Source organism: Propithecus coquereli, unplaced genomic scaffold (genome assembly GCF_000956105.1).
Source record: "Propithecus coquereli isolate 6110/MARCELLA unplaced genomic scaffold, Pcoq_1.0 Scaffold130, whole genome shotgun sequence".
Classification (NCBI taxonomy): domain Eukaryota; kingdom Metazoa; phylum Chordata; class Mammalia; order Primates; family Indriidae; genus Propithecus; species Propithecus coquereli.
This window is the reverse complement of record NW_012137192.1, coordinates 5,313,959-5,330,129: the sequence shown is the minus strand read 5'-3', so window position 1 is coordinate 5,330,129 and position 16,171 is coordinate 5,313,959. Positions and strand designations below refer to the sequence as shown.

At 40.2% G+C, this 16,171-nt stretch overlaps 1 protein-coding gene across 1 annotated transcript in view; it reads left to right on the top strand.

Annotated features, from left to right (window-relative positions):
* Nucleotides 1-225: 225 nt before the first annotated feature.
* The window catches only part of CTNNAL1 (catenin (cadherin-associated protein), alpha-like 1), a 91,997-nt gene continuing 76,051 nt past the window's right edge, over nucleotides 226-16,171 (top strand). The window contains 2 exon segments of the mRNA XM_012638525.1: nucleotides 226-409; nucleotides 13,354-13,543. Coding sequence (XP_012493979.1) covers nucleotides 269-409; nucleotides 13,354-13,543 — 331 coding nt within the window. The 5' untranslated portion in view covers nucleotides 226-268.

Genomic DNA, 16,171 nt, shown 5'->3' with positions numbered 1-16,171 from the left:
GAGCTCACCCAAAAAGAGACTCAGGAGAGAGAGGGGCGGGGCAGGGAATGGGGTCGGAGGAGGCGGGGCCTTGCGGGGGAGGGACCTGGTTAGTGGGCCCGAGAGTGGAGCGCGGGGGCGGGACAGAGGCTGTGGGGGGGCGGGGCCTTGGGGGCGGGGCCTCGGGCGGCGCGGGTGCACCGCCGCTGCCGCCGCGGCGGGCAGGCTGGGTGACGGGCGGCGGGCTCGCAGTGGCGCCGAGTCCGGGCTGCGGGACGAGCCGAGCACCATGGCCGCCTCTCCCGGCCCTGCCGCCGTTGGCGGCGCCGGAGCTGTGTGTGGCTCCGGCCCGTCGGGCTTCGCCTTCGACTCGGGACTGGAGATCAAAACTCGCTCGGTGGAGCAGACGCTGCTGCCGCTGGTTTCTCAGGTAAAGCGGCGTCCGGCGCGGCCCCTCGTCGCCCTCCCGCCGCGGCCCGCGATGGCGGCGGCCGGTCGCACGACCCGGCGGGAGGCAGCCGCTGCCCCACATTCGGCGCCGGCACTGCGGCGTCGCTTGTCCGACCGCCTGTCTGGGGTTCGGGGACGGGCCTCAACCGGGGCGGCGAGAGACTGGACGATCCGAAATCTGGCGGCGAGGCTGCGTGGGCTGACCAGCAGGGAAGGCTGCGGGCGTGGGTGCGGGGCCGAGCCGGGGAGCCAGGCAGATGCGCTGTCCGGCCTGTGTCCCCAGGACCCGCCTCGGCGCAGCGGCTTCGGTGGCCCCAGGCGGGGCGAGGCCGCCCCTGCGGGCGGATGGCAGAGCCCAGCTCCGGGAGGCAGAGCGGTCCCCCGCGGGGCCCCCCGCTGGCACTGAGGGCTCTGCTGCCTAACCTGCTGCAGCCACCCGTTCGCATCCCTAGTCCAGAGCCCGCCCTGCTGGGCCGGGGCATTCCTAGCAGCTTCCAAGCCCGGCGTGCTGTCCCCAAGGCCTTTGTCCCTTTCCCTGCCCGTGTGTCAGCTCGCCTAGCTCTCATTTCTCCCGGCCACCCTGCCCCTTCCCCGTGACCTGCTGCTCTCTTCAGTCTGCTTTTGTCCGGCCTCTGAGAAGGGTGACGTGAAGGACTGTCTGGTGGTTGATCCGGATGCGCACCTTTTTTGCCAAGTCCCATTTGGGATGTAAGCGTTATTGTATTTGCTAATCGGCTCACCGAGGCGCTTAGCTTCAGAAAAGTTTTTGTTGCTCTGAGCTGAGTTACACGCAGCCTGAGGGCTAGAATTCCTCACCTTGATCTGTGGTAAGGTACCACGCACTGTGGGGAGTGAAGAATTCTGTGCCTTCAGGAGCGCGTTGGCGATGTGTGACTCACACCTAGGTTGTATGTCTTAGTGACTCATACTAGGATTGCCAAGATTTTGGAAGTAGAAGGAATCTTGGAGGTTGTCTGACTCTAAATTAAAAAATTCTTTCTTATAACAACCCTGACACCTGGCCACCAATACCCTGCTTAAACATGTTCAGTGTTGGGAAGCCTGTAGCTGTTCCACAGATTTTTAAATGCCACCTCTTCTCCAGCCCAGCCCTGAAAATATTTGAAAACAGCAGTCACACATGTCCCTAGATTCCTGTTATGCTGATGAAATAAACAGCCCCATTTTCTTCACCTTCTCATGGCTAATAGAGCAGTGATGAACGTACATGATCCTCCCCTCCCTCTTCTCCTCCCTGTCTGGTAGAGGCACTGAGCAGTGGGAAGGCACGCTGCGATCCCTTGGTAATGACTGCACTGCTCCTTCTCCCCGAAAAGAAGACCACCCCCACCAGTACAACCACAACCCAAAGTGAGAAATAATGAAGCAGTTTTAAGAGATAGGGAGATAAGACAGTGGTGGAGTTCAAGTGGATACTGTTTTATCCATCTATTCGATAATACCCATGTAATGCTTTCTGTGTGCTAGGCCATGTTCTAAGCACTTTGTAAATATTAACTCCTTTAATTCTCATAACAATCCTGTGAGGTAGATGTATGTTTATTCTCATGATATGGATGAGGAAACTGGGGAATGATGAGGTCAAGTAACTTGTCATTAGGGGTTTTCACCTGTAAGTGCCAAACTGGTATTTGAACCTAGGTATCCTGGATCCAGAGTCTATTCCCTTAGCTACACTATATGCTGTGTCCCCTCTAGAGATTAGAAGTAGTGATGAGGTCAGCTAATAGTAGGTATAGAGACAAAGAGAGTCTGCAACCAAAAAGCAAGCTAATAGGCTATAATCTAGGAAAATGGTAACTTTTCATGGTTAAAATGGTAACTTTTCACAGTCCTACAGTTCTGCCTTATGTAATTCTTGGGCAAAAGAAGGTGGGGAGAATAGAAGAGTGGTGGAAGAAAAGTATGAATCGCTGCTGAGAGTTAACTAGCAGTCAATGCCAAATTGGAAAAATGCCTACCTTTTTTTTTTTCCTCCCTGTTAAAGACTCGTTCAGGGCAATAGCTGAGGTTCTGCATCCCACACATTATGTATCCACAGCTATATCTCTAGCACAACACTGTAACTGATATTCCTAATAATTGACGGTCCTCAACAAGAAAAAGTTAAATTATCCTTAATTCAAAAAATCTATAAGTCATGGTCAGCATAGTCTGTTAACAAAGCAGGGAACTGTGGAGTACAATTTAGAATGATTTTAAAGTTTCAGTGAGTGTTAGGAGATTAAAACAGCAGCTCTCAAGAAAACTTATATTTCTAGAAGCCTCATTTTCTAAGGATGCTATGTAATTATCCAGCTCATGTTTACCATCACATCCACAAGGATATTTTAAACATTTTAAGCAAGTATTTATTGTGTGCTTATTAGTTGCTGTTCTTTGAGGGGCTTGTATTCTAGGTAGTAGACAGGACATGTATAGAATAGCACATGCAAAGTATCAAATGAACATCATCAATAATAAATACTCTAAGAGCTCAGAGATGGCACAGATGAGTCAGGAACAATGGCATGGGGGAGACAGGGTTTTCAGGTAAACAAGTAGGACTAGCACTGTACAGTTTAAAGTAGATAGTTTCTATTCTGGTGTCATCTAACTTCTTCCAACTCTTCAACTTCTTCCAAGTCTTCAAGTGAAAAGTCCTGGGTTAGTGGCCTTATTCTGGGAATTCAAGGTTGTGTTACTATTAGAAAAATGTGTATAGTTTTCTGCATTCACAGATTAGAAAAGATAGATGTTCATAACAATAGATACAGAAAAAATATTAAATTCAGCTTCTAATCATGATAAAAAAGCACTTAACAAACAAGTAATAGAAAAAAACTACCTTAACATGATAGAGTATCTACAGAAAACTTACAGTTAACATTATAGCAACAGTCAAATTTAAAAAAAAATTTCCTTTAAAACCAGAAATATGAATAGGATGTCCGCTATAGCTTCTATTCAACACTATACTGGAAATCCTAGTCACTGCAATAAGACAAGGAGAAGAAATAAAAGGTGAAAAGATAGGAAAGGAAAAATCAAAAGTCTCATTGTGATATAATAATCTACATAGAAAACTCAAAAGAGTCTACAATAAATTATAAAAATAAAGAGTGTTTAGCAGGTTCACTAAATGTAGGATACTAAAGTCAATTGCATTTTTCTACATTAACAACAGAAAAAGTGATCCTAAAAACCCCAGTTATAATAACAATGACAGCAAAATATGAGGTTCCTAGGAATCTATCTATCTATATCCTACCTATCTATAGCAAAGAAAATGCCAAACTTCATGGAGGAAATTAAAAATTTTATGGAAAGCCAAAGCAGATCTATATAAATGAGAGAGAACTACTGTGTTCATGCCTAGGTTGAAATGGTATTATAGATATATCAGTTTTCTCTACTGATCAAATTTAATGTGAGAAAATTTCAACAAAATTTTTTGGTAGAATTTGATGAAAATAATTTTCAAGTTTATATGAAAGAAGAAAGGGCCAAGAATAGCTAGAAGAAGAGAAACAAGGTAGATTGACTTGCTCTACCAGATTTCAAGATTTATTAGGAAGCCATAGTAGTTAAGACAATGTGGGTATAAGCACAGGGATGAAAATATAGACATGTGAAACAGAATAGAGAACCCTGGAACAGATCCACACACATATGGAAACTCAATAAATGACAGTTGGCATTGCTGGTCAATGGGGAAGGAAAAACTTCTTAAAAATATGAGGCTTGCACAATTGATTGTTTAAATAGAAAGACATGAAATTGGATCTCTGTCTTATGTTAAAAATTATCAATTCCAGATGGATGAAGGATATCAGTATGAAAGTAAATACTTATGACACTTTTAGGAAAAAAAAATAGGACAATGTCTTCACCATCTCATGGTGGAAAGGATTTCTTAATACACCAAAAGTACAAACTCTAAGGAAAGATTGATAAATTTGACTTCATTAAAATGTAGAACCTCTGTTCATCAAAAGACTTATAAAAATGAAAAGATAAGCCATAAAGTGGAGAATATGATTGCAGCACAAATAACCAACAAATGATTCTTATAGAATATGAATTAATAAAGGACTCCAGTGAATGAAAAATTAGAAAATTAGCCATTAAAATTGGTAAAAAAGAAAATAGTCATCTCACAGAAGAGGAAACAAATGACTAAAAAATATGTGAAAATATGTTCAACTTCATTAGAAATCAATGAAATACAGGCTAAAACCACAATGAGAGCAAGTGTTGATGAGTGTGGAACTGGTGGGAGTATCAGTGGTATAACCATTTTGGGAAACAGTTTGGTATAATCTATTAAAGTTGAAGGTAGGTGTTACCTATGGCCCAGCAATTCCGCTCCTAAGTCTATACCCCTAGAGAAACCCCTGCTGCATGTGTATTAGAGAAATGGATTGGAATGTGGATAGCATTTTTTCTTCTAATGGTCCCAAACTAGAAACTACCCAGATGTTTCACCCTCTTCCTCAAATGGCTTTTAACAGTAGGATGTTTAAATAAATTGTGCTGTGTTCTTACTATGAGATACTGTAATATCAGTGAAATGAATGAACCATGGCTATAATTATCAATGTGGATGAGTTCCAAAAGCATAATGTTGAATGAGAAAAAATAAAAGTTCAAAACCAGACAGAACTAAACCAAATATTATTTAGGGCTACATTGTATGTGCAGTAGTTATAGTACGGGAGTGATGAGCCCAAAATTAGGACACTGGTTTTTTTCTGAAAAGGGGAGGGAGGTGATATGGATAGGGAGGAGCCTACAGGGTACACTGGCTGTCAGAGATACTGGCATTGTTCTCTTAAGCTTGGTGGTGACTACATGTATTAATATACATTATATATACTCATATCTTGTATATTTTATAATTCAGACAATTTTTTGAAAAGCTCTGGGCTAAGAACCAAGTACATTTTCTGTAGAGCAACTCCCCACCTCCTTTAGCAATCACTTTATGCTTCCTGTCAAAACTCCCACTCCGAATCTTAAAAATGCTTTTATCCAGGGAAGGGAAGAAGGCTGTCTGCCACAGAACTCCACCCTAGTGTGGAATGTTATTCTACTACCCACTAGTCCTTTCCTGTCTGTAATAGATTTCCTTCATTCACCATTGTACAGACCTTTCAAATGTCTAAGGTAGCTCATCTCATTTTCCCATTTTTCTCTGCATTGTCCTGGAACCTTTTCAGGCTCCTTGTTTCAGTAAGTTGGGGATGAAGAGAATAGATAAGGGACCCTCTCTGGGCTTTTCGCTGATTTGTATATGTGAGTATATATGTAATTTTAATTTCAAAGATAAAACAAAATCCAGACTAATTGGTTTTTAAAGTAAGTGCAATTGCTTTCTTTCTGCCTTCTTGAAAACATACTCTCATGATTGATATGTTTACTTTTATATTATTTTCTATAGTTGATTAGATGATTTGTAAATTCTTATAATTCTGAGAATTATATATAACTGATGAGTTAAGCCCAGAGATGAACTCTCTGTCCCAGGCTAGCTCCTAGATTATACAAGTCCCAGGGAATTAGGCTTTGCTCTCTTTTCTGGGTTGATACTACTTTTTTTTTTTTCTCCTAGCCTCCTTCACTTGCTTTCTTGCCTCTCCACAAAATAAGTAAACTAAGAAAGTCTTTCAATCAAGGGTATACCGTCATTTATTCTAAAAAATAAGAACAATATCACAATCATGAGGAAAGAACAGAGATTCTAGAAATCTAACCAGTGTAATAATACTGAAGAATTACGCAGTGCTCGCTATATACCAGTCACTATTCTAAGTACTTTACATTTACTAATTTATTTGTTCCCCACAATAACCTTATGAGATGGATACTGTTACTATCCCTGTTTTCACAGGTGAGAACAAGAGTTACAGGAAGGTTAGATAACTTGCCCCATGGTCACATGGCAGAGCCAGCATTCAAACCCAGGCAGAGTGATGTCAGAGTCCATGCTTTTAACTGCTAGGATATACTTTATTGGTGATTTGTACTTCTCGACACCCTTTGTTTGGAGGTATCAAATAAGCCCTAGTTCTTATTGTTTTATTCCAGGGAGAGTTCTTCAATACACCAGATCCTCTTTCTTCCCCATGGGATGCCTTCTCTGCCCTCTTTTCTGGTTCATTCAGGCGTTCTCTAGACTCTGGTGTCAGGGCAACTTCAAGTTGTGGACACCCAATTTAATATGCCTCCTAGTTTTGTAGAATAATAGATAAAATTTTATTTGACACATTATAATTTACAAAGAACTCTTACTAGTTATCTTTCCCTTGATCCTTAACATAATCCTGGGAGATAAGAGAGGCAGTGTAGTAATTAAGAGTGGAAGCAACTTTCCGGCTTTGTGACTTGGTCCTTTACCTGTAAAATGAGGATAATAAGAGTATGTATCTCTTAAATACTAGAGATGTAAGTATTAAATAAATTAATACATGTAAAATACATAGGCTAGTGTGTGTACTGTTGTGCTTAATAAATGTTAGCTAGTCTTATTTTTTTGCACAGTAAGGGAATTGAAGTTTAATCTCAGTTTTGTAAAACTGTGTGTGTAGGTATGTATATGTTTAAAATAAGACTAGAAAGAATTATGCCAAAATGCTCACAGGGTAGTAGGGATTATAGGTTATTTTTATTTTTTGAGGCTTTTCTATAATTCCCATTTCTTTTCCTTTTTTTCTTTTTTTTAACAATCAACATGTATAACTTTTGAACTTACCTTTTAAAACATTTGAAAATAATTTTAGGACGTAAGTAGGCCTTTTAATAAGGAATTTTATGAATTAGCTCCTCTAAATGAAAATTTTAAAGGCATACCTGTATTGGAATTGAACATTTTCCAGACAGCTTTCCAGTAAGAGGAAGGCAGCCACACCTAATTATGCACTGGGGAGGATGCTTGTAGTGAGAGCCAAATGTGTGTTTTAGAACTGAACAATAGTTGGTATTTTAGCCTAATTGCAGGATCTTTTCTTTACAATTGGAAATTTAAAACTTTATATAAATAAAACATTTAATAAACAATTGTCTTAGTCTATTCAGTTTGCTATACCCTAGACTAGGTGGCTTAAACAATAGTTTATTCCTCACAGTTCTGGAGCTGGGCAGTCCAAGATCAAGGTGCCAGTAGATTTTGTGTCTGGTGAGGGTCCACCTTCCTGGTTCACAGTGGCTGTCTTCTCACTGTCCTCACATGGTGGAAAACGGCGAGAGAGCTCTCTGAGGCCTCGTTTAAGGGGCACTGATCCCATTCATGAAGGCTCTACCCTCATGACCTAATCACCTCCGAAAGGACCCACCTCCTAATACATAATATTGGCGGTTAGGATTTCAACACATGAATTTTGGAGAGACACAAACATTCAACCTATAACAAGAACTTAACCTCCTTTTCACTCCAGAATCTCTTCCAAGATGGTAGTTTAGAATAGTGAGTGGTGGTCAAGCTCTTTGTTTTCCATGTGATACTAAGAATTCCCTCGGGTCTATCAGGTGTAGAGAAGGACTAAGCTTCCAGGATTCATATTTGTGCCCCTGCTTCCCAGGACCATGACCCACTGTCATCCTCAAAATTTATCTGTAATGACTCTGATGTAACTACATAATGGGCTTTTAGGAAGCACATTTTAATTTGAGGAAAGGGTTCTGCTCTCTTCTAAGAAAGATAATAAAGATTGAAAACCTTCAGTGAAGGAAAGAGTGCTGGGTGGGCTCTGGTGTCAGATACACCTGGGTTCAAATTCTAAACTAGGCCATTTATTAGCTGTGTGAGCCAAGTACATAATTTCACTCAGCCTCAGTTTTCTTATCTTTAATAATACCTAAGGATTAAATAAGAGAGCTAATTATAATAAACCTATGAATGCTTACCATAAGCTGGGTACTGTGTTAAACACAATACTTTCATCATTTCGTTAAATCTTCTTATTAACATCATAAGGCAGAGAAGGCTGTCTGGCTAAGTGGTTAAGAGGCTAGGCTCTGCAGTCAGAATATCCTGATGTAAATCCTAACTCTCCCATTCTTTTCGATGTCCAATTTCCTCATTTGTAAAATGGGGATGACAATAGTACCTATTTCATTGGGTTGTTGTGAGACATTATAGGGTAGTGTTTAAGAGTATGGTCTCTGGAGTCAAACTGTCTGAATCTGAATCCTGACCACACCACTTATTAGCTGTGTGACCTTAAATAAGCATCTTTTAATATCAATTTCCTTATCTGCAAAAAGGGGATTAAGTAGTACCTATGTCCTAACATTATTGTGAGGATTAAATTAGATCATTTACGTAAAACACTTTTATATTCCTGCCACATAGAGATGTTAGTGTCGTGCCTGTCCACTCTTTCTCATACCACAAATTTAGGGGGCATTTTTGACACCACCAATCTAATCCATCAAGCAAGTCATATTCAAGACATTCCTCAATTTGTCCATTTTTTCCCCATATTTACTATTGCCACCTTATTTCAAGCCAGCATCATCTTCTGCCTGGACTATTACAGCAGCTTCCTAACTGGTCTCCCTGTTTCTGCTTTTATCACTCTAGGAATCTACTCTTCTCCCTAATAGCTAGAAGGTTCTTTTAAAAAACATGCATTTGAGATTGTGTTTGTTATTTACTGCTACATAACAAATCACTCCAAAACATAATGTAAACAAACATTTATCTCAGTTTCTATGAGTTAGGAATTTGGGAGTAGCTTACTTTGGTCTTCTGGATCTGTTAAGCTTCAGTTTTTTATCATGTGGGCCTTTCCACTGGGCTGGTCAGATGTCTTCATGACATGGGAACTGGCTTCCCCTAGAGTGAATAATCTTAGAAAGAAAGGTAGAAACTATGGTGACTTTATGACTTGCCCTCAAAAGTAGCATACTGTCACTTCTGCTTTATTCTATTAGTTAGAAGTAAGTGACTAAATTCAGCTTGCACTCAAGGAGAGGGGAATGAGACTCCACCTCTTAAAGGCAGGAATAGCAAAGAATTTGTGGACATATTTTAAAACTACCATACTCCAACCTCTGGCCACTAATTGTTTACCTTCTTTCCACCTTCAGACAACCTCTTTCCACCTCAGCCTTCCCAAAAGTCACAAAATCCGCTGGAATCTAAATCTGGTTGAAATGAGGCTTCTTGTATGTGGTAGTTCTTTAAGTGTAGCTCCTTTCAGCTGTAGGATAACCACTATAGATCCTTCTGTTCAAAAAATAGGAAAATAGGAAGTGTGGAATAACTGCTACATACTTCTTTTCAAAAATGGAAAAGTAGGAGCCACTGGTTTATAGCATTCTGAAGTCCTCCTGGGCAGTTTGACAGTTCCTTGATTAAGGCCTGGGAATAATTCTTCATGGCTCTTGACACTGCCCTCTGAGTTATCCTTTTTCAGGAAAGGTAGCTCATGTTTACAGCAGGATAGATTTCTCAGCTTGCTCTCTGCCTATGGGAGTTTGGGGATACAAACGTTTCCATTCATTTTGTGTTGATCTGTCTGTTTTAGTCCAAGCTAGTGGTGTTTCTGTTAACATGATTATCTTAAAAATTTTATTGGTTTCCTGTGAGTTATATTGGACTCACTCCATTAGACAAAAAACATACCCACAAGTTTCTTTGAGATATGCTTTCTTCTAACTTGGGCTTCTGCTGGGCCTGCTGGGAGACAACCCCTTTAAACTTCTTAGGAGGTCTGTTGTTAAACTGTATGGTTGACTGAAGCACCACCTTGCATCTTTCAGAGATCGTATAATAAGATTTTAAGGTTATACCCTTAGCTTCATCTTTAGACTGTACCTTTTGACAGTGCCCTGGATTTTATTTTTGCCTGGAAGCTAATCTTGATTTTAGCATGGTGTGCTATCTGGAGAAGAAATTTTCAAAACAATCAAGTTCTGGCTTATTTTTGTTTAACAGCGTCACCTTTAACTTCTCTCTCTTCTCTTACATTTTGTTGTACGTAGCAAGAAGAAACCAGGTAGAACCCCCAAATCTGCCTTGAAATCTCCTTAGTTAGATCACCCAGTTCCTTAGGTATATTTTCTCCTTTCCATATTAATGAGGGTGACTAACTGTCACTACATAACAAGGATCCCCTTTTCTCCAGTTTCCGATGAGATATTTCTTGCTTTGCTTTAAGCTTTCATCCATAGCTTCCACTGTGGCCTGAATGTTCTTGTCTCCCCAAAATCCGTATGTTGGAACTTAACCCCCACAGTGATGGTAATAAGAGGTGAGGCCTTTGGCAGGTGATTAGGTCATGAGGGAGCCCTCATGAATGGGATCAGTGCCCTTATAAAAGGGGCTGTGGGAGTCATGTGAGCACATAGAAGGTCATTCATGAGAAATGGGCCCTTAGCAGATACCAAATCTAAATAGTGCCTTGGTCTTAGACTTCCAGCATCCAAATCTTTAAGCAATAAAGTTATGTTGTATATATATTACCCAGTCTAAGGTATTTTGTTATAGCAGCCCAAACCGACTAAGACTACTTCCTCAAAGGTCATGATGCTTCTACAAAGTTTCTTTGCTACTTCTAGCTTTTACTCACTCCTCAAAGTTCATTCACCTTCCACTGCCGGATTTCAAAACTACTCTCACATTTTAGGTTTTGTACAGCATCACCCCAGATCCAGCTACCAAAATCTGTATTAGTTAACTATAGTTTATGCAGAGCAAATTACCCCAAATTGAGTGCCTTAAAACAACAAACATTTATCTTATGGTTTCTATGGGTCATGAATTCTGGAGTGACTTACCTCGTGATTCTGGAGTGAGGTCTCTCTTGAAATTGTAAGAAAGATTTTTGTCTGGGCCTGCAGTAATCCAAAGGCTTGACTGGGGCTGGAGAATCCACTCCCAGGTTCACTCTCCTGGCTGTTGGCAGGAGGCCTTGGTTTCTTACATCGTGGGGTTTTCCATAAGGTTGCTTGAGTGCCCTCCATGAAATGAGATCTGGCTTTCTCCCACTGCGATTGATCCCAGAGAGAGGGAGAATGAGCGAGATGGAAGTCACAATGTGTTCTATGGTCTATCCTCAAAAGCACTCCATTACTTCTACTATTTTTCTCTTCATTAGAAGTGAGTCATGAAGTCCAACTCACTCTCAGGGGCAGAGAAATGAGTTTCCCCCACTTGAAGGGAGAAGTATAAAACAATTTGTGGACACATTTGAAAACCACTACAGAGATTGTACCACTTTCCTACTTAAAAACGCTTCAGTGGCTTTCTGTAATACATAGAATAAAGTTCTTACTCCAATGCACAGCCTTGGCTGGCCCCTGCCTATCCCATCTCTTGGATGTTGGTTTGACACTTGCCATCTTGCCCACTATGCTTTAACCACTTCTGGCCTTATCTCATTCCTTGAATAGGACAGGCTTATTCCTAAGAGCTTTCTGTTATTGTATTTTTTTTTTAACCAACTGTTTCTTCTCTCTAGAATGCTCTCTATCCCCTGATGTTTGCCATCCTGGCTACTTGCTATCATTTAGATCTCAGCGTAAATATCACTTGTTCATAGGTGGAAGACCATTCAATTTCAGGTAGCTACAGATACTTTATATCACATTATCCTATTTTAACATTTTGCATAGCATTCACATTAAAGATTTTGTTTTATTTACCTATTTATGTGATTATTGTGTGTTTTACCCCCTCCTTCACTAGAGTGTTAGCTTCATGAGAACATGGCTTTTTCTTTCTTGTTCTTGCCTAGGATTTTATTTGGCATATGATAGTATACAACAAATATATTTTATGTGATTGAATTATTGCTTTTTTACCATACTGTAAACTTAATGGGGGCAGGATAGTGTTAGTCTTGCTCACTGATGCATCTTCAGGACCTGGCATCTAATAGATATTCAAAATGTGATGAAAAAAATATTGTAGATGAGTAAGTTTAGAGAGATTAAATAAATTTTCTTAGACCATTTAGCTAGTAATGGCCAAGTCAAGACTCAAACCTAGGCCTTTTTATTAATTCTAAACTATTAATGCCTAAACATATAAAGTGCTTGGCACACAGTAGTTGCATGAAGAGTGAAAGTGATTCTCTTCCTCTTCTGTTAAATTCCCTACTGTGTGTGGTCTTTATAAATATACTGTATACATTATTTCAAAGTTATACTCAGCATACATGTACTGATTGGGATCTATGTCTTTTAGGCCACGTTCTTTAATGAATATTTTTATATGTCAGCATAGTTTATGTACTAGTTTTCTAAGATATCTTGAAGATTTGTGTTTGTTTCAACAAGCTGAACTTGTTGCCTTTTGTATTTTATTTCAGGGCCTGGAACCAAGTGTTAAAACTTTTGAAATTTCGTTTACTTTGAGTCTGGTACAACAAAATTTAGCAAAGTATAAAACATAGATCACGATGATTGTTCTAAAGTATCTAGTTAATGCAGTAAACATGCATGGCACAAGTACTATTTTGTACAACCCATGCACGATGGTAGGCCATGGAGTGGAATGCAAGGGGTAGAAGATGCTGTCTCTACTCTCACAGCAGCTCAAGTCATAGTAGAGGAAGCTGGCCCTGAAGTACTTTGGTTTTCTGTGGGTTTTGTAGATGTAATGATCTATCCTTTCCTACTTTTCTCCTGTCTTTCAGATTTATCGAAAGATCTGGAGGGCCTCTGGAACTGTATGCCCCAGATAACTGCCCTCAGGTGAACTTGGAGTTGTAATTAATGGAAACATTGTCATGAGGAATGATACAGGATACTTTACTGGTTGTCTCTGTGTTGAAACATCTGAAGCTATTGATTTAGTCTATTGGGCTAGTCCTGTATGCTGGGCTTAATTTTCTTGTTTTTTTGTGATACAGCTTAAAATAAAAAGGCATTGAAGTAAAATTTAAGTAAATTACTTTTATCTTTTATTTTTAGATCACCACACTTATTAATCATAAAGATAATACCAAAAAGTCTGATAAAACTCTGCAAGCAATTCAGCGTGTAGGACAAGCTGTCAACTTGGCAGTTGGAAGATTTGTTAAAGTAGGGGAAGCTATAGCCAATGAAAACTGGGATTTGAAAGAAGAAATAAATATTGCCTGTATTGAAGCCAAGCAAGCAGGTAGGTGGATATTGATTTTGAAGGCTATTATACCAGTTTTATTGCTTTGGATATGATGACACATTATGGTTTTATTTTGAGTAAAGATATATAGCTCTCCGATTATGGATGCTTAAGACATTACAGGCCTGGATTAGCTTCTCTTGGCTCAAGTCCTAAATCTGAAACATAGGGCTCTTTGACTGGTCAGAGTAGTGATCTGCCAATGAGATGTGAGATACACAGAGAAGTGTGAGGCATGGAGTCTGCTTTCAAGGAGCATGTTAGCCTACTTTCTACCAAGTAGGAAGTGTGAATAAACATTAGTATGCACCAGCACTCTATAGCAAACAAAGCACAGTAACTTCAGACTTCATGATGTTTCACAAATCTGTATAGCTGGTGGCACAGAAGACTTTGAGAATCTGGGGTGTTTCGAGGGCTGCAAATAGTTCAGCTTGTTGAAGTATCATTTATCCATTTATACTTTTAATAAATAATTACTGAGTACTGGTGATATACCAGGCATTCTTCTAGGCTATAGGTATATAGCCGTGGACAAATCAGTCAAAAGTCTGCCCTCATGGAGCTTGCGTTCTAGTGAGGGAAGGTGATAGTGATAGTTATCATGAAGAAAAAAATAAAGTGATAGTTACGAAGAAAAAAATACAGCAGGGTAAGAGTTAGGAGACCAATGGAGGTGCTGTTTTTGAGAGGACAGAGCTTTTCAACTTTGACACTATTGACATCTTGGGCTGGATAATTCTTGGTTGTGGGGGCTTTGTTGTGTGTCCTGTACATTGTAGAGTGTTTATCAGCATCCCTAGCTGCTACCTACTAGATGCCAGCAGATACCCTGTTCCCCCATGTGACAACCAAAAATATCTGCAGACATCGTTGAATGTCCCTTGAGCAGGTCAGAATGCCCCCAGTTGAGAACTACTGTGATAGGGGTTTAGGAGGACCTTCTAAGGAAGGAATATTGGATCAGAGACTGTAATGAAATGAGGGCCTGAGCTCTGTGAATACTTGCGGGAGGGCATTCCTAGCAAGGAGAAGAGCGACCTTCTAGGCAATGACAGGAACTGTGGACTCTATTCTAAGTGTTATGGGGGGCTAGTGGAAGGTTTTGTGTCTGGCAGTGATATGATCTCATTTGTATTTTAAAAGGATAACTGGTGGCTCCTGTATAGAGAATAGAGTTTAGGGGGTGTGAAGGCAGAATCAGAGAACTAATTAGGAGGCTGTTGCAGTGGTCCAGGTGACAGACGATGGTGACTTATGCTAGGTGCTGGCATTTGAGGTGGTGAAAGGTGGTTGCATTTGGGTATATTGTGAAAGTGGAGCTGATATGATTTGCTCATGGTTTGGACGTGGGATGTGACAGAAAGAAGAGTCATGAATAACTCCAAGGTTTTGGGTATGAACAGCTGGTTAAATGGTGGTGCCATTTACTGAGGTGGGCAACCCTGAGGGAGGAGCAGCTGTTTTTGGAGGGTCACTGAGAGAGTGATTGTGATAATGTCAACTGAATAGGGAGTGACCAACCAGATCATACTCAGTCCTGTCTGTTACATGAATGGCTTCAGGTATTATTCTATAGATAATAGGGAGTCATTGAGGAATTTTGAGCCAGGTGAAACGCATACTGTTTTGTGTTAGAAATACTTCTGATAGTATGGAGGAAATGAATGAATGAGGGCAGGTTGTGAGAGGGTTGAGATTGAAGACAGGGAGATGAACAGAGAAGCTTTTATGATAAAACCAGCTAGACCAAGACAGTGTAATAAGGCTGTAGGGAACAGGAAAAGTACACAAAATACTCATTAAGGTGGTTGAACAGATAGAACTAGGTTATTGACAAAAGGAAACACAGGACTCTGGGTTGACTCTCTGGTTTCTAGCCATTTACTGGGCTAGAGGGAGATGTCTTTATTCTATTCATAATTTATATTTTTCCTACTTTAAGAACAAATTTGAAAGAGTTTACTATAAGACATGTTCAACAAACCTATTAAAATAGGAGATGAGATAAATATACCAGAAACTTTGGCAAACATTATTTTAATTAAGCATGAAATTTATCTTTGTGCTTCCTGGAAGACAAGACAAAAACGTGGGAAACAAAGGGTTATATAATTCTCATTGTTTGTTGAAAGGAAACAAACCAGCCTGTAAGAGGAGAGACTTTTTGCATGGCACTAAATTATTGTGTGGGTGCTTATGAAACAGATGTTATATAATGCAGTGGACAATTCAACAGAAAATGTAGAGATGTTCTTCATATACTGTTTCTTCTAACAACCCTTGATTAAAGCAAGAGAAAGGCTTTTTTAATGAAAGGGCAACCTAAGTCCTGCTCTCCATGTTGGTTTTGTAGTATGTCACTGTGCTCAGTGTAAGGTGAGAGACCAGGACATGGTACACTGACCCAAGTGTACCATTCAGTAAAGCCAGGCAATTTCATGGATGGAGTCTTTTGGAAGCCCTCAGGTGTTATGGGCTTCACATGTCATCTGCTTCTTATAGTCACTCAGGTAAGAGGATGAGAATGATGCCTGCTGGAGTTATATAATATGGAAACCTTTTTTTCTCATAGCACATGCAAATTTAAGACTTCATTAAATCACTCCTGAAATGTTTCTGTCC